This window comes from Carettochelys insculpta, chromosome 1 (genome assembly GCF_033958435.1).
Source record: "Carettochelys insculpta isolate YL-2023 chromosome 1, ASM3395843v1, whole genome shotgun sequence".
NCBI lineage: Eukaryota > Metazoa > Chordata > Testudines > Carettochelyidae > Carettochelys > Carettochelys insculpta.
Genome location: NC_134137.1, coordinates 297,472,859 through 297,496,780, shown reverse-complemented (window position 1 = coordinate 297,496,780; position 23,922 = coordinate 297,472,859). Strand labels below are relative to the sequence as shown.

At 41.7% G+C, this 23,922-nt stretch overlaps 2 protein-coding genes across 2 annotated transcripts in view; one reads left to right on the top strand and one right to left on the bottom strand.

Moving 5' to 3' along the window:
* Positions 1-627: 627 nt before the first annotated feature.
* On the top strand, positions 628-18,324 carry RLIG1 (RNA 5'-phosphate and 3'-OH ligase 1). Its single transcript, XM_075012164.1, has 7 exons — positions 628-835; positions 6,245-6,362; positions 7,367-7,462; positions 8,239-8,355; positions 11,466-11,663; positions 14,669-14,838; positions 16,766-18,324. The coding sequence occupies exons 1-7, from the start codon at positions 746-748 to the stop codon at positions 16,952-16,954; spliced, it is 978 nt and encodes a 325-aa protein (XP_074868265.1). The 5' UTR covers positions 628-745; the 3' UTR covers positions 16,955-18,324.
* Positions 18,325-18,346: 22 nt separating this feature from the next.
* Positions 18,347-23,922, bottom strand: part of CEP290 (centrosomal protein 290) — a 143,471-nt gene continuing 137,895 nt past the window's right edge. The window contains exons 52-55 of the mRNA XM_075012177.1: positions 20,949-21,022; positions 20,711-20,814; positions 19,466-19,554; positions 18,347-18,552 (exon numbers count right to left, since the gene is read on the bottom strand). Coding sequence (XP_074868278.1) covers positions 18,364-18,552; positions 19,466-19,554; positions 20,711-20,814; positions 20,949-21,022 — 456 coding nt within the window. The 3' untranslated portion in view covers positions 18,347-18,363. The remainder of the gene's footprint in view (positions 18,553-19,465; positions 19,555-20,710; positions 20,815-20,948; positions 21,023-23,922) is intronic.

Sequence of the window (23,922 nt, the reverse complement as noted above, 5' to 3'; positions counted from 1 at the left end):
TCATTAAGTTTTCCCCCACCCCACCATGCTTCAAAACTCAGAAATGTGTTTACAGTACTGCATGGAGGATAAGGAGAACCACAGACAATACACATGTAGAAAAGGGGACTGAGCTACTGCAGCAGAGGCAGCTTACTGCACTGAGGCTGCTCCTGAGCTGAAAAAAGGTTGAGGTAGATAGTAAAGGTTTTCAGCTGTAACACAGAAGAGGAAGACCAGCCCCGCACCCTTAACATCCTGAAAGCAGGGAAGTGTGGGTTTGTAACACTCATACAGCCACCCCCAGTCATCACTAGGGCAGGAGAGTGTGTGGGACTGCAACACCACACAGCTAAACCCAGCCATCCGCAGTGCAAGAGACAGCAGAGCTGTCACAAAATTACCCCAGCCGTCTCTAGGGCAGGACAATGTAGGGCTTTAACACCCACTCAGCTAACTCAGTAATCCCCAGGGCAGCGCAAAGCCGGCTATAATCGACCTAGCTCCCCCGCAGCCATCCCTCGCGCAGGGGGAGCGGGGCGGTGACACCCACACTGCTCCTCCCCCCAAGCCCGTTCTAGCACGGGGGGGGCGCTCAGTGCAATGCCCCGCCCCCCTGCCGCTCGGCTCTGGCACCAGCAGAGGCAGCCCCGCCCGGTGGCGGTGACACTCCCGCACGCGCAGGACAGAGCTACAGGGCGCCAGGCCCTTTCCCGGTCCCTCCCCCGCAACTCCATTTCCCGGCGCGCGCTGCGGGCCCGCGGCCATGAGCCGCCTGGGCTCGGTGCAGCGGAAGGTGCCCTGCCTCTTTGTGACGCAGGTGAAAGAGGAGCCCTCGGCCAAGCGGGAGCGCCAGGTAGCGGGCCGGGCCGGCGGCTCGTGAGGGGCGAGCGCGGGGGTCGCGCTGGCCATGGGGGAGAAGCGGAAGCGGGCGCGGGCGGCGCTCGGGCGCGGTGGGTGCCCGGGTGAGGTGAGGTGGGGGGCGGGCGGCCGGCCGTGACGGTAACTTACAGTCTCACGGGTCCCGCCTGCTTGCGAGCCGCCCCGCGGCTCAGGGCAGGGAGGCGGGGGCTGCTGCCGCCGTACCTGTAGGAAATGCAGTGGGGGGCAGGGCGGGGGCTCGGGCAGAGGGCTGTGGCGTGGGGGGCGCAGGAGCACGGGTGGGAAAGGTCCGGGCGGGGGCAGAGGTGACGGGTGGGGGGTTGCTGGGGCGGGCCGGGCCCCGGCTCCTGGCCGCCACTTCCCGTGCGTGCGGGGCCATCCCTCCCGCGGGAGCGCGGCCCAGGAGGAGCGCCCCGCCCGCTGGGAAGCTTGTGCTGCTTTCGGGCCGGGCTGCTGACGGTGCGTGGGGAGGGGATGGCGCTGGGGGGTGCATGTGACCCCCCCCCCCGTGCACCCCTGCTTGTCTCCTATGGGCTGGGATGTGTGTATAGGGGAGCCGGGCGGCCCTGCTTGCTGCTAGGTTACCCTTAGCTGGCCGGTGGCTAGGGCCCCTCCTTGCTGCGCTTTCTTGCTGTGCTGCCACAAGGGAGCTGTGGGCCAGCTGTGTGGGAGCATTGCTGCAGGGAAACTGGCCTCTGTGTGAGGCCCCTTGGCTGGGTGCTCCCATCCCTGGCTTCTTCCCAGGGCAGCAGTGTGCTATGGACTGAACATGCACTGCCTGGTATTCAGTGAGAGGGGCAGCAGGACAGGTGTGGATGTGCCAATAGCCTGGGTGGGACAGCGCTCTTCTCCCCTTGCACACTCACAACTGGCAACTTTGGCACCTGTCTGCGTCACTTGCCTGCATGTCCTGGGTTGCCAGCTTGCGGCAGGAGTCCATCTGGGAGACCACACTGCAAGTTGCTTTGCCCACTAGCTAGCTTTCCCTGGAGTGGTGCACTGCCTTACTTTCATCTCTGGGTGTGGGGGCTTAGGGTGCCAAGCAAGATGGGGTGTGGTGGGTACCTGGGTACTTCTGGCTGGCTAGAGCAGGGCTCAGGCTTTTGGGAATGAGGGGATGCAGTCGGCTGATCAAGGATTTGAGGCTTGCAGCCACTTCTGGCACAGGAAGTGCCAGGGGCTTCTTTGAGATTCTTGGTGCATGCAGCATCTTTTCATTGTGACAAGTATCAGAGAGGTAGCCATATTAGTCTGTAGCTTGGAGAACAAGAAGTCTTGTGGCACCTTATAGACTAACATATTTTGGAGCATAAGCTTTCATAGGCAAAGACCCACTTCATCAGATGCATGAGTGGGGGTGGTGGTTTCAAAGGGGTATTTAAAGAGTGGGGTCCCAGTAAGAGGGAAGGGCCAGAGCTGACAAGGTTTATTCAGCAAGGTGGAAATGGCCCAGTATCAACAGCACTTATCAAAAGGGAGAAAAACAAGTCAGATCAGACAGGGGGATGTGAGCCTTTGTCCCAGTCTAATGGGGAGATATTAACACCCAGAGCAGAGAAGCTGCCTTTGTAAGCTGCGAGCCACTCCCAGTCTGTGTTTAATCCATGATTATGGAGTCAAATTTGCAAATAAATTGCAGCTCAGAGATTTCTCTCTCCGTTTCATTTTTGAAATTTTTTTGTTTCAGGACTGTCACCCTTAAATCTGCCACTGAGTGTCCAGGGAGATTGAAGTGTTCCCCCACAGGCTTCTGTACGTTACTGTTCCTGATGTCTGATTTATGTCCATTTATTCTTTTATGGAGAGACTGTCCAGTTTGGCCAATATAAATTGCAGTGGGGCATTGCTGGCAGATGATGGCATATATTATGTTAGTAGATGTGCAGGTAAAGGAGCCCCTGATGGTACAGTTGATGTTCGGTCCTGTGTTGATGTCACTGGTGTAGATCTGTGGGCAGAGTTGGCAGCGAGGACCGTTGCAGGGGCTCATTCCAGGCCTAGAGTCACTGGTTTGTGATTTGTAGTGGCTAGTGAGGATTTGTTTAAGGTTGATACTGGGCCATTTCCACCTTGCTGAATAGACCTTGTCAGCTTTGGCCCTCCCTCTTACTGGGACTCCACTCTTTAAATACCCCTCTGAAACCACCCCCCTCAACTCATGAATCTGATGAAGCGGGTCTTTGCCCACGAAAGCGTATGCTCCAAAATATCTGTTAGTCTATAAGGTGCCACAAGACTTCTTCTTGTTCATCTTTTCATTGTGTAAGTTAGCTATAGAAAACTGACAGTGTGCTTGGGTTCAGGGTCCGGCATGAGCAATAGTAGTACAAACAAAGCCTTATCCGAATGATGATTTTTATTTTATTTTATTTTTTTAGAAGTAATTTGGGCGATCGTGCCCATATTTCTCCTTTGTCAGTCCACTTTGTCCTACCTTTCTTGGGAGGCCTTTGCTTGAGGCTTTGGTTGGTTGATATGCCTCAATGCCTTCAGGGCTGGCCTGTTGGCATTACTCTTCCTTAGCTCTGATGGAAATGACTGTTCACAGAACATTTCTGATAAGTTGTGCTCTCCTTTGGAATTTAGAGATTTACAACCCAACAGGCACATATTGTAAAATGCCTTCTCTTTCAGGATGCATTTCTCTCACTGTTTTAAGACATTAGCTCCTGCCAGATGTGAAAGTAAGTCAGCGCACTGCTCCCGGAAGGAGAACTTGGAGGGGTGGGGCATTTGGCTGCAGGAGGAGGCAGTGCACTCCCAGCCTGGCTCCCGGGACTCTTGTTCAGGCTGTCACACTAAACAGCAAGGAGCCAGGCAGATGAAAGGGGATAGCTGGAGGCATGCCCCCCGTTGGTCTGGGATGCCCAAGCCTCCCCATCTCCCCAGGAGTAGGGAGAGCAGAGGGGGCTGAAGCTTTCCTCCTCCCAGATTCATACTGCTCGCTCTTTCCCTTCCTGTCACTGTTAGGGACTGAGGGGAAACTGCAGTCTGCTGCATGCTTCTCATTCTGGCTGGGGAGGGCAGGTGAGCTGTGTGCTTTCTTCTTGCTCCATGATAGGGACAGGAAGGAGAAAAGGAAGCAGCCTTCTGATGTGAATATTGGGAGGGATGTGTTTCAGCCCCCCTGCCATCCCCCCCCACACCTCCGACCTCTGCCCTGAGCCCCTCTGCATCCCCCATTCCTGACTCCTGCAGCCCCCCACAGACTTCAGCGAATGTTCCCTCTAAATTTTTCCCATCCATGGGTGGAATATGATTTATGTGCACCAAGGCATGTGCATATGTGCAGCACCAACAGAAACACATGCTGCCTGCTATGGCTGCTCTGCTAATCATCTGGGCAGCACCCAACTCTCACTTTACTTTCTTTTCAACCCAAAGCCCTGCTGTGACACTTGCAACCTCTCACATCCACACCCCATGCTCTGACACTCCCCACCCCCTTCTTGGAGTCCCCCACACTCCACCCCATGCTGTTACAGGTACTACTGTATCACAACCCCCACCTCCTGCCCTGAGGACCCCCTAGGGAATGTGTGTATGGTGATAGGATAATACTTGTAATAAATGTTAAGTTACTTTCTCCCCTGTTTCCTGCAGACCCCAAAGATTGTGATGATGTGGGTGTTTGGTATTTGTCATGGCTATCATATTTTATTTGTTCAGGTTCTTGGTGCTAATGTTTTTACTAGTTATTTTAGTTTGTTTCTTTGTTAAATTACCGTTTCTTGCTGGCTACAAAAAGCAGATACATTAGGGTAAAGAGCTAGTTACAAGCATAGCTATCAAAAATTAGTCAAGTAGTACATGGAAATACAGGGGATTAAGTATATATCTCTATATGAGAGAGATACTGAAATTGAAGGAAAGAAGAGTGAAATTGATTTTCTCCCATCTTGCACCTACTGTATTTATCTCACTAGTGCAGTGTGGGTGTACTTATCTGATCAGGTAGCATTTTATACCCATGATGCACAGATGTAGATTGCTATAGAAGGTTGAACACAGGTTCTCAAGTTTTTCTAAATAGTATTGCCTGGAGCTTCATATTAATACTGGGACACCATCATGCTATATTCTTTGCCACATAGTGAAAGAGCCCCTGTGCCAAAGAGCTTGCAGTCTAAACAAGAGTGGGGAAAAGGATATTATTCTATTGGAGAATATGTTAAAAGTAATGTTTATCAAAAATGATTTTTCTTCATCCAAACCTGTTTCTAGAAGTCCAACACCATCTCTCAGAGTACAAGATCAACTTCAAGATGTCCACTGGGTGTCTGCTCAGACTCCCTAGAATCCTCACCTATTTATTCTGTCAGGAAGAAAGGTTTAGCTCAAGACTACCATCTTTATTATGTTATTCAAAATGTATCTACTTTAACCACCTTCCATCATTCCGGTATGTTTATAATTATCATGATTTTAGTAATAGAAGGGCTTCCATCTCCAAACTGAAGTTTAGGAGCAGTTAGTCCCTTGAGAAATGAGGCATGGAACTTTTGTTGCCATGGTAATGACATTAAAGCATCTACTGAAACTTTATAGCACCTGGCTGCAATTCTTTCACATTACATGCATCACTTTAAAGTGGAGGATGTCCCCAAAGATAAACCCAGAATGTAACGTAGCCTCATTCAATGCATCTTTGAAAGTCATACCATAAGGAAATAGTAACAGAGAGAAAGCCATGCTAGTCCTATACACTATCAAAACAAAAAAGCAGACAAGTAGCACTTTAAAGACTAACAAAATAATTTATTTGGTGAGCTTTTGTGGGACAGACCCACTTCTTCAGACCATAGCCATACCAGAACAGACTCAATATTTAAGGCACAGAGAACAAAAAACAGTAATGAAGGTGGACAAATCAGAAAAAAAAATTATCAAGATGACCAAATCCGAGAGTAGAGGGGCCCCAACAAAAAACGTTGTTTAGATAATAGCATGCTATTTTTTGGTTTTGTAGGGGCCCCCCTACACTCTGATTTGGTCACCTTGATAATTTTTTTTTCTGATTTGTCCACCTTGATTACTGTTTTTCGTTCTCTGTGCCTTAAATATTTAGTCTATTCTGGTATGGCTATGGTCTGAAGAAGTGGGTCTGTCCCATGAAAGCTCACCTAACAAATTATTTTGTTAGTCTTTAAAGTGCTACTTGACTGCTTTTTTGTTTTTCATAGAGGAAATAGGTATGATAGTTTTACTTCTTTGCCTTGATGCATTTTTATATTTGCAATGTGTTGCGAAATAGTTCTATCCTGAGGCAATATTAGAACCTCAGATTAAAAAGTAAATTGCTGGATTTGTGGATATCAATTGTAATTTACTGGACCTTATATGGGAATATATGAACTGAGGTTCAAATAACTTGTCTTTTCAGCCATTTAAAGTTTTGGCAACTGAAACCATAAATCGAAAGGCATTAGATGCAGATATATACAATGCAATTCCAACTGAAAAGGTGGATGGAACCTGCTGTTACGTAACAACATATAAAGGTAATGTGGAAAATTTGTATGAAGTCTTGTCAGGTTAATTAGTACCTATAAGTTGTACATAATTTTCATTTTACTGATTACACATTTTAGTGCATTCCTATATCTGGGAAGTTCACATTTTCACTTTTAAAAAAATACATGGCTTTACTATAACATATGCAGTGATTGATAATGTAAGTAACTGTAATTTTAAAGAAGATCCTCCCATCTGTAAAATTGTTCTGGATTTTCATATAGCTTGTGAAACTAAAGTCCAATAAAAATAATCTATTTTAATTTATCCTGGTAGCTAAAGAAAACTATTCTACCTTGCTAGTCAGATTGGATTTTTCTTTCATTTTTTTTCCTCAAAGTTTTATAGATAGTATTTTATTTGCAGAGAGTTGGGGGGAAAAGTGTGGTTCAAGTATGAAATTGTTTGTACAATGGCCCTCAAACTGGTGTGTGGAGGACTAGTTATGAAGTCTGCTGCTTTTCATGTTCATCTAAGTCACATAAAAATACAATATGACCACAGTTGTTGCTACACACTGATTTTGAGGCCACCATCGTTTTTCTCATTTCCTACTGAAAGTATATCTTTAATTTTCTTTTATCTGTGTTGTGGGTTTCAAGCAGCGTGTGAATTATGTTAAGATACTCTTCTTAGTGCTCGTATTATTATTTTTTATTATTATTATTATTTTAAACTCTTATACAGGGGTGGGCAAGGTAACACCTGTGGGCTGGATTGGATGCACCACACCTTTTAATTTGGCCCATGGCAGGGAGCAGTGCTGCTAAGGCAGCTGGCTGCCTTTTACACTAGTAGGTCTGACAAGTGAATGGACTAACCTCAGTTTAAATGCCATCTTTTTATGAGTCCTTTTTTGAAAGTAGCGGGGAATAGAATATGTACTGTTGGATATTTTCCCGTCTCACATTAAACTGTTCATTTCACTGACTGAAATCCTGTCCTGCATGCTATTATCTAAACAACTTTTTTGTATATTTGAAACCTATAGGGCAGCCTTATCTTTGGGCCAGGTTGGATAGAAAACCCAACAAACAAGCTGAGAAAAGGTTTAAAAGATTTCTGTATTCAATGGAAGACTCAAAAGGTTAGTACTTTGGTAACTGAAACAATTCTTTAAGAAATTAGAAGTTTGGTTAAACAATATATTGAAATATTAGTGATCTGGCTCAAACATTTTATTTCTTTTTGTACGTTATGATGACCTTGCTTATTTCAGTGTATTATATCATGTAAAGTTTGGTCTAAATAGGCACTTGTTCTTCACTCTTGGCTAGTTTTAGATACTAAATATTTTTGAGTGCAAGTCTCCTTCATTACTTCATGGCATTTCTTTTGCTAAAATGGAAATTCGTTGCTAGAACAGTAAACTTCTTACCAAGAATTTTCTTTCTGCTACCTGCATTTCGCACCATTTTAGATGTCTGGGACTGCTGTTCTCTCTTTGCAGCTCGCGGAGGCAGATCGGTGTGTTGATGTTGCATGGTCTGGCCACAGTGCTTCTGCTTGCTGTCATGTGAGTTCTTCCCAAGATGGAAGAGACAGAGAATCTCCCAGCAAGCAGACGCAGAGGGGTTCTGGTCAGACTGTATAGCACTAAAAGGCTGCTGAGCTTCCTGCAGAGAGGAGAGCAGCCATAAAATCCAGGATTGGGGAGACGATAGGCTGTACAATGGAAATTCTGTGATATCCTCAGTAGATCAAATCAGTAAAAGTAAACAAACATAGAACAAAAACCAACAAAAGTTTGATGATGGTGCTCTTCCTACATACCAGATTATTTGAATGTTTAGCTTGAAACATAGTTAGAATTAGCTATGAATTTTTGTTATTGAACAGATATTTAACATTTTTATGTTTTAGAATTTATTTGGAATGTTGAAGAAGATTTTAGACCTGTCCCAGAGTGCTGGATTCCAGCAAAAGAAATCCAGCAAGCTAGTGGGATCCCTTTGCCTGATGAACATGGACACATTCCAGGTATGTGCTGTACAGTTTGGTTTAAATCACAAGGGAGTTTTTCTCTGCTTTTGAATTGGCTCAGAATTAGGCCCAGAGTTAAAATAGGCACACTAAGTCAGTGATCACCAGTTCATCAATTGTGATGGGCAGAACTCTGGAGAAGGCATAGGCCTCAGGGAAGGGACAGGATAGATCCTGGGTTGCTACAATTTTGAAGGCTGCTTCACTAATTCAAAGCAGCACATGCCAGCACATGAAGACATATCTCCACTGCTACAATGATCAACACCTTTTACTCCATACCTTTCAAAATTAATTGATTTTATAGATGCATACTGTACAAGATACAGTATACCTCATCCAGTGTACTAAATGTCCCAATAACAACTGTAATTGAAACCAGATGATCAGGATGCCTTAGAATGTAATGTATTCAGACAGGAAAATGATAAAAGAAATACCTTATCACCTGTGGGTGAACACTTCACCAAGTGATTGCTCTGTCTGGTCTATCAGTTCCCTCATCCTTTATGGAGATTTGCACAACACTTTAAAAAGATTGTAGAATTATAGCATCCTAGGACTGGAAGAGACCTCAGGAGGTCATTGAGTCTATATGCCTGTGCCCAAAGCAGTGTCAACCCTAGCTGAAACATCCTAGCCAGGACTTTGTCAAGCTGGGACTTAAAAACCTCTAGGGATGGAAATTCCACCATCTCTCTAGGTAATGCATTTCAGTGCTTCACCATCCTCCTCGTGAAATAGTTTTTCTAATATCCAGCCTGGACCCCCCTCCCACCGTAACTTAAGATCATTGCTCCTTGTTCTGCCATCTGTCACTGCTGAGAACAGCGTCTCTCCATCTTCTTTAGAGCCCCCCTTCTGGAAGTTGAAGGCTGCTGTCAAATTACCTCTCACTCGTCTCTTCTGCAAACTAAATAAACCCAAATACGTCAGCCTCCCCTGTAGGTCATGTGCTCCAGCCCCCTAATCATTTTGGTTGCCCTCTGCTGGACCCTCTCCAATGCATTCACATCCTTTCTATAATGGGGAAAATATTCTGAAATTAAATGCATTACCATGCTAAATACTAAAAATGTACTGAACAGAGCCACGTAATTTATTGCTTATTACAACAGTAATCCTCTCTGTTTATCCTATGACTGCAGAGGTGTTAATGGGGCACTCTATCTTGAATGGTCTTTACAAAATGAGCTAATAGCTTATGCTAAACAATCTGTTCCACTTTGCCCTTTGCTGTGATGCTGGGAGTACATATTCCAGACTTGAAAAAAGCTCTGTGAAAGTTCAGAACCATGTCTCTCTCACCAACACAAGTTGGTCCAGAAAAAGATACTACCTAACCCACCTTGTCTCGCTAATATTCTGGGACTCAAGTAGTAGATAGTCCTTCGTGTCCGACGATGACGTTTGAGGTAGACAGAAGTGATGAGACTGGGCAAAGAACCTGTGAGGGAGAATGTTTAAAGTGGAAAAGCTGTTGCACGGGAGCAGTTCCACTCTCTTGACCTCAGAAGCCTGGTTCCAGTGGTACGAAAAGTCGTCACGGCTGGGACTTCCTAGGCTGCAGTGGATGGCCATGCTGTCTTTGGTGCCTTGTCATGCCCTTCCCTCTCCACAGAGCATTGCAGAACTGCCTTCCTGGTCGTTGGATCTTGCTATTGATCTCGTCTTCCGGGGCCGACTTGGCATGCTAGGATAGGCAATTCCCTATCTCACCCCAGGTTTCAGACCTGCCGGCTACCCTTACCTGGTTTAGCCCGCCTGTCGAAGCGATATATTGGGGTGTGGCTGCTGCATGTTACAGCTTCTTGGAGCCCAGGTGAGAGCTGGGTGCCAGGCGGGTACCAAAGGTGCATGAACTGCCCCGAAGAGACACAAGTCCCCACACCAGAGGTGCTACTCCTCCCTGGACACCGTATACACCCCTCTGGGTCTCATATAGCTACAGTAACAACGCATAGCACCATATTCAGAAAGTCCATTACTACCATGTCATATAATCATTCAGTTGTGCTTGGTTCTGCTGTAAGAATGTTTTTTCTGTGGCATTTGGCTGTACTTAATTTGCAAAGCTGTGGGCCAAAAGAGAGACAGTTGTCCCTGTTAAACTCCTTTGACACGTTTGTTTGAGTTAGGGGGAAAAAAAAAACAACAACCCTAAGTGTCATGAATGAATGCAGGGAAAGGGTTAACCCTTAGAGGGTACTCTCTCTCTGTGTTGAGGGGGCAGCCAGGTAAGCCAATTGGAGGAAGAGAAATTCTTTTAAACTGAGAACAGTTGCAGTCTAAAGGGTCTCTGGGTCTGCAAATGGAGCAGGGGGAGACCAAAAATGCTCGAAAGAATCCAGTAGATCACCTGGCCATCTCATAATCAGCATGTGGGTATGTAAGTAGAATGGAAATGGTTGGTTAGACACGATCAGGCTATGTTTATTTTGGCACTTGGTGTGGGGTTCTCTGGTAAATTATTGTTCTTTCTCCTGTACTCTACCTACTAAACTGAATCTTAGGGAAGTAATTATTTGTGTTGCAACGAGAACGTTTGAGTGGTTTTATTACATCTGGAAACTATGTCGGCTTACTTACTTTCTTGGTATTTTGCCAATTTTTGTTTTTGTGAATAATTACTTATTTAAGGCAATGATTTGATTCCTGTGTCCTAGAGGAAGGTCTCTGTGTATTCATGCCTTGGACTTAGGTCAGCTAGCCGATTAAAGCTCTTTGTTTCCAAGCTCCCTCCTAAGGGAGGGTTAAGAGCTTGGGGTTTACCCCCGAGGAAGACATCGCAAGTGTGTCTTCCGGGGTTAAAGGGGGGGTTTTCTCACTTGGGTGGTGGCGGTGACTACCTCAGGGTCAGGGGATCTGTGACCTTGGGGAGTTTTTTGAAGCAGAGCCTTTAAAAGCAAGGTATTTTTAAAGTTTTGCGGGCCCCCACTTTCTGCACTTGTAATGTCAGAGTGAGGTGGCAGCTGTGACACTGAGTTAAGTTTATTTTCGTTTTAAAATTTAGTTAGCTACATATAGTTTATAGCTGCTTTCTAATGCATGAACAGATTTTAGTGTGCCTTGTCCAGAAGTAAAATGGATTTTCTTTTTTCTTACAGGTTGGGTGCCCGTGGATAAAAATAGCAGACAATATTGCTGGCATTCATCTGTTGTTAACTATGAGGCTGAAATAGCCCTTACATTGAAGTGCAATGCTGATGATCCTGGCCTCTTGGAAATCAGTTTTGTGCCATTATCAGACCTTTTGGAACAAACACTGGAGCTTATTGGAACTAATATTAATGGAAATCCATATGGCAAGTAAAGCATGTACTGTTGTTTAGTGGTCATTAATATGTTAATTATTTTAATGTGTTTTAATTGTGTGTGTCAGGTATGTTGTGTCTTAGTTAAAAAATAAGAGATTGGAATGACTTCACTTTGGTCTAAAATTAGAAACAACTTGTATGTTGTCAAACTAGCTAATTAACATAACTTTAAAAAAGAAAAATGAGAAAGTAGTGACACAATTGCTCAGTGGTAGAGTACAGAGATTTTTAGCGATTGGCAGTTTCCATACAATGAACACAAGTCTCTTTAATATTAATCTTTCTCTCTCCCTTCTCAACTTGTTGCATGTAATTCAAAAGGGTTGCCACTAAGTTACTCTGCTGTGCAAACAATAACATTTTTATTATAAGGGAGCTAAGTTGAGTTACTACTGTAGTTTTTTACTTCAGTGTATCTAGTCATGCTAAAACCCTGTGCCATCTACGTGGGTTGACTGTAATTAACCACATTGAGGTAAAAGGTACCTGAGCTACATCTCCGCAATGATTTTACATTAATGCAGCTATCATCATGCAAAAGCACGCTTTTTTTTTTTTTTTTTGGAAAGATGTAACCTTGAACTGGGAGGGACACTTTCGCTTCCCAAAACTAGCCAGTGATGTGCTGCTAATTTTTTTTTTTTTTTTAAGAGGCCTCCACAAAAAAATTGCCTTTGGAGTTGAGATGAATTGCTGCCGCAGTGAAGTTGGCTGAGGCACACATGTTTTTGTTTTCTATTAAAACAAATCTTTTCTCAGAACCAAAGAAGGCTGCAATCCTACTTGGGAAACAAATATTAAACTTCACTTCAATATTGGAAGTACGTGCTTTTTTAAAAATATACTGTGCATGTGTGCACACATACACTGACCACAAAATGAGTGCCTCCAATTTCTAATTCTGCACTTAAGGGTTTTTGGTGCTCTTCTTTGAAGACTTCTAAAACACCTGCTATTGATGCAGTCTTCAGTGTTTGTAAAGCAAGACTTGATTTATTAGCATTTTTATGATCTCCTCACATAACTTATGTACGTCTATGATGATTTAGTATTATGAAATACTCTGGAAATAATTTTGGCCTCAGTTATCACAAGGTTATCATATTCATTTAACACAATCAGTATTTTAAAACACCACTACATGATAGTTTGCAGATAAGGATCATGCATAGGGGAACGTATTTCCTTTTTAATCCTTCATATAATTCTTGAGTTTTTCATAATATAGTTTAAAAATGAGCAGGTTTAAATAGACTTTGGAGCACACTAAATACGTTGCATGTGCTTATTTGTAACAGCTTATTTCCCAACATAATAGCTTTTGTCTTAGGGATGGTGTAGTAGAACTGTTGCATACTCTATTATTTCAGGAAAAACACATGGAAGTTTGTGTTATTCCTGGGGGAATTCAGCTAGAAAAACTTAAAAATTTTATGCACAGTATTTTAAAGATTGGCAAAATAATAAACTGCTGCTAATTTCAGTTAAAGTAACTTATTTCAAAATATCTGCCAGCAACTGTCTGTAACAATTCAACAAAAAAGATCCAGGAAATGTTTTGACAAATGTTACTTGCTTAACATAGTAATATAGAACTTTGAATAATAATTCATTTAAATCATGCTATAGAAATGTATTTCTCATGTCTCAGAAGCGGTGGAAAGGCTTGGGAGTGTCATTGGTAACACAGGAGCTGAGGGAGAGTTGGAAAGTGGGTCTGGAGGATTGTTGTATGTGGGTGGGAGAAGTATGGAACGTGAATTTTTTGGCAGAGCAGGGAGAGCGTTGGGGAGTCTGTCCCATTCAGTCAGGCACGTTTGCCTACAACTCTTGTGTTTCCCTACACCCTCACTCCCCATTCAGCCAGGCATAGCTTGCACATCCCCATGTGGCCCAGCAGGCCCCACTCCTATTGAGCCTCTGGCTCAGTGCTGTTACTTTTCTAATTTCTTTGACCACCCCAGCAGCCTTGCATGTCCCACTGTGTTTATCTTTTTCTCCACCCCCATTCTATGCTTTCTCACGTGCCTCTATAAGAAGAAAGCCTCGGACAGCCCCCTGCTTTGGTTTCTGAGCCAGCTGCCTGCTCTTCTGCTGCCAGAGCAGCCCCTGGTGGACAAAAGGTGTAATTGCAGCACCTCTGCTGCAGAATGTATATTCTGTGGGACTGGGGGAAAAAAGAAATTGGTTTACAATTCTCCCAGGAACATTGTGTCAGGCAGTTAATGTGCAACTCTTTTTGTAGCATGGTAAAAGAAGAAATCTCTTAACTTGAAAGAGAGCCTTAGTATATTCTAATCAAATTTAGACTATTTTCATGTGATAAATATCTAAAGGTTTTATTGTGTATCTCACCACAGCAGTTTATTAAGGGAAAATCACAGTTTGAGAACTGTCACGTTCTCTGTGGTAAGCATGTCAAGGTGTTGTAGCTACTTGGATTGTAAAGGTGGTTGTTATAGTGCTGTCATTGGACCCATTGACAAATCAAAGCTCCTTATCCACACAAACTTAAAAAAAACAAAACCAAAACCACCTTGTTTTTAGGTGCACCTGGCTATGCAAACTATAGAGGCAATTATTTAATTTCCTAGAAGCTGTATGCAGTAAACTGTAATATAGCCTACATATTCTACTGTACTTCTATTGGTTCACATTGTCATAGTATTGCATAGGGCAAGAAGTTACAGTGAATCAGAAAATTATGAAGATTTATGTCTCTATAATATGAAAATAAAATTAATATCCCACTTGACTCTGGATGAGAAGTCTGCATTTATGACTGAAAAGGGGCGATTGTTTTCTGAAGAGCTCTCTGGAAAAAGCTTTCAGAAGAGCCTGGGTTTCACACAAAATTTTTTATGGGTCACTGCTGTGTGTCCCACAGAAATTTTCTGTAACACAGTTGATGTGGCTGTTATAAGTAATAAAAATAAGGAACTTTTGACTTGAGAGACTGTACGTGACTTAACTGGTTGTTCTTATATATATAGGATTAGGAAGTAAGAAGCATCCTATCCATCTTCTTGTACCACATGGAGCTTTTGAAATTAAGAATCCACCTATACTGAAGCATAGTGATATACTGTCTTGGTTTGAAGGCTGCAGAGAGGGTAAAATTGAAGGAATTGTGTGGCATTGTAACGATGGAAATTTAATCAAGGTAATTATTTAGAGTATCATAAATGAATCTGCACTCCGCAAAACTGATTTTTTTTTTTTTTGGTAATTATTTTGTATGTGCAAAGGAACTTCAAGGACAGAACTACTAGTGCAAAAGGCGGAGTGGATTAAAATACTGTGTGCAGTGCTGCTTCTTACTGATGAGAATCAGCTTGCTTTGAGATTGTTTCAGATTAGCGCCTGACAGTTTTGACCAGCTCCCCACAGACCCCATTGTGATAATTTCCAACATCAAATGTAGAGTCAAGCACCAGTCATCTTTTTTCCCAGTACAGGCCTTAGTGGGAAGCCAACTGGAGTATCTTACATAGTTTCTTTCCAGAAAGAGAGCTCTATTGCTCCACATACTATTTCTCACTCCTTGTAGCCAGAACACAGGGCTTTCTTGCCCAGCAGCAGTACTTTTTTGTAGCTGCAGTCTGATACAGCTTTTTGAATCATATTGGACTCCTGGCAGGACTTCGTTAACTTTTATGAAAATCAAACAAATGTCAAAACTTTCTATAATCATTTATGCTGATGGAGGTAAATCCTTCTGTCATTTTTCTGTACATTGCTATGCAGGGTGCTTTCAATAAGCATTGCCCCCCCAACGAAATTCACTAAGGTGGATGCCAATAAGAGCACACAGATGTTAACATAAGTCCAGATATTCAGCAAGTGACAATGTATAAAACTTGTGTCAACCTTAAATTATGCCCACTGTTTGAATAGTTAATTGAATACAGATACAATAATGAATGACCACTATGTCATCTTGTTCTGTAGAGGTATCACCTAACAATAATTAAGGTGGTGGTGGTGGTGGTGTTTTTAATTTCAAGACTTGTGTGTTAAAAATTGAGATGTTGCACATGCCCATTCCAGGGGGGATGTGTGCACACCCCAAGCATGGTTGCTGGCATTTCTTCCCCCTCTCCCACCTGGTGTGATATCCTTTGGGTCACATTTCCTTTTGCTGAGGATAGCAAATAGGTTTATCTGGGGAGTTCCCCGCAATAGGAAAATACCCCTTGCAACAATGTGCTGTGCTGTGCTACCCCTAGCAAAATATCTCAGCCCGTGTTGGCCAGAAACCAGCCGGGGGAGCTGAGAGATTTTGCCGTGGTTGGGTCAATGCAGCACAATTTCTGAGCTGCCATGGGCCAGTTTCTGGTCAACAGGTGCAGAAAGATTTTGCTGGGGGTGGGGGAAGAATGTGAAACCCTCCCTTCACAGTGCAGAGAACCATACGGAACAGCCAGTGGCTGGGGCTGTGTGCCTGAGTGCTACTGGCTGTGTAGATTATCCTCTCTCTCCCAGGCCAGAATCCTCTCCTGCATGAAGCACCCTAATCCTCTGCCCCAAGGTCACCACTCAAACCTTCTGCACCCTCCTCTTCCCTCCATCCCAAGTCACAACTCCCTCTCAGACCCTGAACCTGCTCCTACGTCCCTCCCTTAGCCTAGAAAACTCTCCAGCACACCAATACCCTGCTTCAGGTCACAACCCCCTCCTTTACCCAAACTCCCTCTCAGAAACCACGCTTTATATCAAGCTCCCTTCTACACCCAACCTCCTTCCCGGACCCTGCACCCCCTCCATAGAAAAGTACAGCCCTTGACAGCTTACCAAAATCTTGGAGTGGCCCTCCCATCAAAAATTATTGCATGCTGTTGCTCTGCTTGAATTCCTGCTGCTATCCACAGCATGTTTTTGCACTTAAGCTGCTAACTTTCCTACAGCTAGAAATGGTGGCAACCTGCCAGAACCAATTTGAGGTATTAGTTTCATACACTGTGTACCAGAGCTATGAGTTTGGTAAGTGACATGCTAAAATTGTAACATCAGTGACCAAAACATATAGCTATTGAGATAGTGATGGGTATTTGTAATAAGTGCTTAAATTCTTGTTTCTCTCTTCATAGCTGCATCGACATCATCTTGGTATGTGCTGGCCAATTGGAGAGACATATCTGAATTCTCAACCAGTTGTTATTGCTGTTAATGGGACCAAATATGAATGTGAATTTGAACCAAAGAGTGTGTTTAATCATTTTTCAAAGCTGGACGGTCAAAGGTTCAGTAGACTCAAAGATATAAAGTTTGATGTTTAAAGAGAAAATGAATCTTGTGACAGTTGGCTGCCATATGTACTATTGTACCTTCTCCTGCTTTGCCTACAATATATTTGGATATTTTTGCAAATAACTGGCATAAATAGTTCTGTAGCTATAATGTTTGCCATATACATAATCAATAATGTAGCAAAAGGGCAGTAAAGACAAATTCAAAATGGTTCTCCCTCTCCTCAGTTTCAGCACATTTGCTGTTTTGGTTTTGAAAGATCGTTTAAATGTTAAAACTGTTGCAGTAACACTGTGGTCAGTGTTTAATGTTAGCTGCTTCCAGTAGCTATTAAAGCAAAGCAGATGGTGAAGGGTTTAAGAGTTTCTGAATTTTTACAGCCTGCAGTGTATTCTGAAGTCAAACTGCAGTTCAGAGGACATTGTCACTTTTAGGCCCTAGACTTAGCGCTCAATACTTTCTATTACATCAGTGAAGTAACATGGATTTAAATCAGTAAATGAGACCACACTTGAACCCTATTTTTTTTATAACTTTTAAAAATTTTAATGCAATTTAAATATTCCATAATATTTTTAACCTCTTCCCTCCCATTGCCACGATGGTGTGCTATTGCTTGAAATTGAAGAAATGGCATTGTATACATTGTCTGATCGCTTGGGGGCAAATTTTTTTTTTTGTTTTATGAATTACTAATGAAAAGTAAACTAGTTCTCATTTTTGAAAATCCTTTGTAGAAACAGACTAAAGAAATTTGACAATCCATAGCTGTTTAGAAAATAGCTTTTATGAAGAGTAGCATGTAAAGTAATGTTTCAAAAACTTAACACAGAAAAATAAAGACAGTTCAAACTGCATTCTCACAATTTGGTTCTATTTACAGCTGTGCTCTACATGTACTATACATCCATCAACATTCTGTAAAATATTGACATTTTTCAAATAAATTAGATTTACAACTAAACACAGAAAATACATTCACTGCTGAAGTACTAAAACTCTGAATTTTCTCCTGTGGAGGTAGGGAAGGGAAGCCACTCACAGCTGAGTAAGCAGACCACTCTGGCGCTTTATGAACACCTCAGTTATGCAGTAGTGTCACACACCAGCTCTGCAACATAGTCAAGGACTTCTGCATCTTAGGATTGCTGAAGTCTTCTCATTTCTCCTGCTGCTGCTTCCCACATGTTATTACTGTCATTTCCTAACTAAAGCATAAAATATGCAAAGCAAGGGGAAGAGGGAATAAAATGAGTTTTCGTACTGACTACTAGCTCTGTTGCATCTGAAGCACTAATGACAAGATTTTTCTAACTCTTTTGAAAACTCAAGCCTGCTTCTGTCCCTCTCTCCACTGTCAGACTATTTTAACTTCAGTAGAACTGGACCTAATTCACAATATTGAGACATTAGAATTAGGCTTGCATTTAACATGGATTTAATCAGTAGATATGTTGACTGGAATATCCACTTGAACACCAAACTGTTCAGAAAGATTCTTTAATTTCTCCTCCAAAATAATATTTTTTTTCACTTCTTCATTGTAGTTGTATTTCAGATCCTCAATTTCTTCAAAAAAGGAAGGGTCAAAATTATCCAGTTCTTTTTTCAGCTGTTTGATTTCTTCCTAATAAAAGAATTGAATTTTACCAAGTTACTACAATTCAAAATTCTACATTCTCTTTTTATATAAAGGTGTATGACACTTGTAAATAACACCATTAATTATGTTACTGCCTTTTCATGCATAGGACAGATTTTTAGAAACTAGCTTTGCTTTGTGCACTCTGAATGTAAAGGTGCAGTTTATAATTTTTATACGTTTGTACTTAATAGCACCCATAAGTCAGGTGCTTTGTTATATGAAATACTTAAGTGATGCAAAAAAATTGGGCAGGTTTGCAAGTTTGGTAGCACTTGTCAAAACAGGTTTGAAATTTTACACAGACTGGATTGCTTTGTTGAATAAATCACACAGTCAGTACAAAATAATTATGTACTGCAATAAGAGGAGAGAGGTCCTGGTGAAACAGCACCAGGCTTCTAAATAATGTATTGTGCTGAACCTAAGTTTAGGGCCTGAGGTTCAAAATCCCAGTACATTCTGTTCTGAATCTCTCCTTAATAGGTGGAAGAGAACAAAACTTCCCTTTCTTATTATATGATCTTGTCAATAGCCCCCATCAGTGATCTGTGAACAAAACATGAAGATGTAAGAGAGCTTTGTTTGCACTTTGTGTCATTTTGTAAGTGTGGAAAGGTCCAAGGAGTAGCAGTTACTGGTCACTGAAACATTTTTTGGGGAAAACTGTGTGTCGTGGTTCAGTATTTTTAACAAAGCCAGTTTCCATCTGAGATGTACTAGGCATAGAGTAGGGATGTACTATAAATTTGCTTTTGGAGAATTTGTACTTTAATATCATAAGTCTGACCATGAAAAAGACCTCAGCTAATGAGTGGATGCAATTTTTTTCTACCTGTCCACTAGTTCATAAGGTAACTGAACAATATCACAGGGGTAATATCCATATAGTACTCACCCGAAGTTGCTGTTTTTCCAAATCTGATGCTTGCAGTTGTGTCTGGAGATCTTCTACATGTGCTGCTAACTTGTCAATTCTTCCTTTCTCTAAAAATCACCATATGTTAGGAAGAGGTTAAGTTAGGTTACTAATTTCAAGACACTACAAGCCAATTAAAATGTTTAACCTAGCAGTATATACTGGAGAACAATAACTACAGATACCCAATCTTGCCATGCGGCAAAAAGTCATCCTGAACCGAATTCTGATGGCTCCATCTATTTCTTTACATGTTCTCAATTAAAAATAGCAAGTGGCTAGTCTTTGTTGTCAAGTAAGCCTTTTGATTTATTAACTGCAGTGCTGTCTTACCAAATCTAGCTCTAAGAGGTTCAATATGTACAATTTTTAAAAATTAAATCTTATTAACCTTGGTTCCCAGTGATTAAGATTAAAGGCTAAGATTGTTAATTTCATTGTGATAGCTAATTGTTTCTGCTGAAACTTAATTTTTTTAATTCAGTGTGGCTGGCAATGCTAGACTGCTAAAGACAGAAGAAAGTAATTAGGTTATTTACTCCAGTGCATTTTGCAATCTAATTTTAAATGATTAAATCAACAATGCTCTTACCACTTCTCTTGGGAGACTACTGCAAAGCTAAAAAGATTTTACCATTATTTAGTTTATACCCAATTGTCTTAAAATTTAATTCAGCTGTTTATAGTTATACTGCAGTGATTAAAGAGTCACTAAGGAAGGGACAGCAGCTATAAGGAAGGGAACTGTGGCAAATGTTCTTTAAATCCAGGGGGCTTTTTAAAAATTAATTTAATAGCATAGTTTCAGTAGTACTCCCCCATTCTTAGTCCCTGTCCTGACACATGTGGATAGCCTAAAACAAGATTTCTGGTAGCAGTTATTCAATGTATACACCACAGAAACCATGCAAAGCCAGTGTTAGAGTAGTTGTTGAGTAGTCATCTGGCTTCCACAGAGTCCTGATGTGTACATGTTTTCAAAAAGGAAAAGTATTTGCTTCAACTATGACTTTTAAATCACAAAATCATCTTAAAAATAATATAGCAGTAGAGTATCTAGGGTTTTTTTTTAACACAATAGAGTGCCTGCAGTTTTATACCAGTGTAATTTGATTTACTATTATGGAATCACTCCAGCTCTAGTATTACTCTCTAGTAAATGAGAGCAGACTCTAGTCCAAATTAATGAAAAATCCTTATACTTTAGATATTGAAAATGGCTACCAGCTGCAGAGCCTTTGCTTGCATTGATTCCTGTTTGATGTTGGTAAGTTTCCACCTGGTGAGCTAGTTCTGCTTTTTCCTTTTCCAGCCGATTATTGGTTAATCTGTAACACAATTAAAATTTAACATGTTGTGAAAAGTAAAACTTGCTCTGGATTTTCCTCTGTAAGAACATCTCATTTCTGTACATAATGGAGAGGATGTTCATTTTTTAAAGGTGATTTTTTGGTACTTTTACCTGAGAAGCTGCAGTTCTCTGGCAAGGCCTTGCTCTGTGCTAGCACCTTCAGGAAAGTGTTTGAGAAGCTCAATCTGACGTTTAAAAAAGTATAAGAAATATGAGGAAATTCTGCATTTGAAAACAATATCCATGATTATATTTACTAACTCAAACCAATTCCACTTGAGAGTCAAATAATACAGGTATCAGAGAGGTAGCCATGTTAGTCTGTAGCTTTGAGAACAACAAGAAGTCTTGGGGTACCTTATAGACTAACATATTTTGGAGCATAAGCTTTCGTGGGCAAAGACCTGTTTCATCACAGCAAGATGCATCTGATGAAGCGGGTCTTTGCACATGAAAGCTTATGCTTCAAAATATGTGTTAGTCTATAAGGTGCCACAAGACTTCTTATTGTCCTCAGGTAATAGAGGGGAAGTTAAAGAGAACTGTAGTATTAATCTTGGAGAAAAACAGTGAACTTTTAAATGGACAAAAATAACTTGCAATAGAAAAAGCTTTCAGAAGTACCTTTGTAGATACTGATAATTTACAATAAACCTTTCAAGTTAGCTACAAGCTTACTGCAGTAAATGTGAATGAGTGTTGGCTTATAGAAAATACAGCATAGTCTAGATAAAAAAACTAACAGATTTTACTGAAGTATTTCCAAGCAGAAAGACACCTAGTTAATGGTGGCTACATCTACATGAGCATTCCTCTTTCGAAATAAGCATGCAAATGAAGGAAATTGATAATACAAATGAGGTACATTTACATATCACACCTCATTTGCATATTTTTTCAAAAAAGAAAAGCAGTGTAGATGTGGCTCTCAAAAGTTATCCCTATCTTCGAAAGAACCCTTCTTCCTATTTTTTTTGGGAAGAAGGGTTCTTTTGAAGATGGCGATAACTTTTGAAAGAGCCGAGTCCACGCTGTTTTTTTTCTTTCAAAATATGCAAATGAGGGTCCAGATATGTAAATGTGCCTCATTTGCATGTCTCCTGTGACAGAGGAATGGTAGTGTAAACATAGCTGAAGTGTCAAAGAGAGTTATACCTAACCTCCTTAGGTACTTTTTGAAAGTTCTTCTAGGAATTTATCTGCATCTCGAGATGCTGAAGTACCTTTGCAAATTTGTCATGAGGACCAGATTATGTTAAAAAATAAATGAAGGCAAAATATTTTAATTCCTATGAATTCCTATATTTTAAAGTATTAACTTTTACACTGTTTGAAAGTGATCATAACAAACATCTTTTAAACAATAGAAGCAGTGCACCTGACCCAGTGTTCCGTATTTTTGTTAGTAGAGACTACTTATTAGCAAAGGTGGTAGGATCAGGCCCATAATCTGTAGATGAGGAATTTTTGTCCTTTATCCTCACATACTGTTCTCTTCAACAGCATTTGGGAGAAGGGAAGTGGTCAGGAGACAATGAGAGTTTTGAAAATATCAAATGTGGAAGAAAGCAAAGTACAGGTGGCAATGAGTATGGGCAGCAATCAGTTAAAATAAGACATTCAAAGCAGCACTCAAATCAGATGGCTTTTATCTAGGAGATTTGCCAGGTGTCCTATCAAATAACTAATTGAAAACAATTAGAGATAAACGTGAAATAATCAGTCCAATAGGAACTATACAGGGAAGAGAAGAATTCTGGGATAAAATAGATGCACTCCCTTCAAACTTTGGTCTGGGATGGGCTAGATGCAGTTGAATGGAACCTTTCTGTGGCAGCTGAGGGTTTGCACAGTCTGGCCCTAGGAAGAACACTGGCTGTGCAGTGTGGCTTGCTATTGATGGCAGGTCAGAGGGAAATAGGCTCAATGAGGTGATTACCATCAGAGTGAGCCCCTAGGTTCTTCTGGCGTGGGAAGCCTGCAAGACAGTAGGACAGCTGGATACACACACTAATCCAAAAAGAGACCCATCAAGAAGTTTCTCCCTTTCCTGAGATCCTTCAAGCAGAATAAATAATAATACTTTACTCTCATAATGTCAGTCATTTGTAGATTTCAAGATGCTTTACCAAGAATTAGCTGAAATTTTCAGTGGGAGAAACTGAAGTTTGGAAAGAAAAAGTGACTTGCTCAAAAAGTGGTAGAAGCAGGATGTGAATTCAACTCTCCAGATTTAAGATATGCCCACTTCTGGTAGTATGCAGAGTAGAGGTACTGCAGAACATACAAGCAGAAGTCTAAATAGCAGTGGAGATGGGGAGGAATGGATTAGGTGACTAGAGCGTCTTACATGCCTGACTGCCTATGATGTATGTCCTACACAGGCTCCCTCCATCTACAGTGATTTCCCACTACCAGAGCCTTTCCCTTCAACAGTGGGAGGTTTAGACAGCATGGAGGGGGTGAGAAATCTCATTGCTCCAGTGGTGTGTAGCTGCCAGAGTTTTTCCTTTTGGCATGAAGCTGCACACCAGAGTCAAATATGGATCTGAGTACTTTTCACTGTGACATTGTGACAGAATGTACCTCAAAATAACACCCTGTAATCCCCATATTCTCCACTTATGTAGGGCTATATTTTATACAAAGAATTCCCTGGCAGTTATCGTGAAAGGTCATGGTTTGCTTAAATTCATTGTTCTGTCAAAATATGGATGTCATCACTTTCATGGAGTTATGAGATTTTGCTATATGGTTGTTGAAGTATGTTGAGAGTCTAGAAGACACCCACAGCTGATTTTCCACTGGCAAAAAAAAGGAGGTGACCCACACCTAGATGTGTATTCAGCAACCAACATCTGACCAGCAAGGGGATTCTAAACTAGAGATGTAAAATTCAATGAGACAGTTGTGTGAGTTCCACACAATGCAGACCACTTAATTCTGAGTCAACAAGGCATCAGGACAGATCATGCCTGACTCCATGTTTGAGCCAGGATTTTTCGAGGCCCATGAACTCAAGGTATAAAATAAAGGACAGTGGCATCATGCAGTCACCTCTCCTCCTGCTGTAAGGCAACAAATC

Bases quoted from the DNA above. Each gene is read 5' to 3' on its own strand.
- RLIG1 (XM_075012164.1), top strand. From the start codon at position 746: ATGAGCCGCCTGGGCTCGGTGCAGCGGAAGGTGCCCTGCCTCTTTGTG. The intron at 836-6,244 runs GTAGCGGGCCGG...TTGTCTTTTCAG, and splicing joins CGGCCAAGCGGGAGCGCCAG to CCATTTAAAGTTTTGGCAAC. The intron at 11,664-14,668 runs GCAAGTAAAGCA...TTATATATATAG, and splicing joins TATTAATGGAAATCCATATG to GATTAGGAAGTAAGAAGCAT.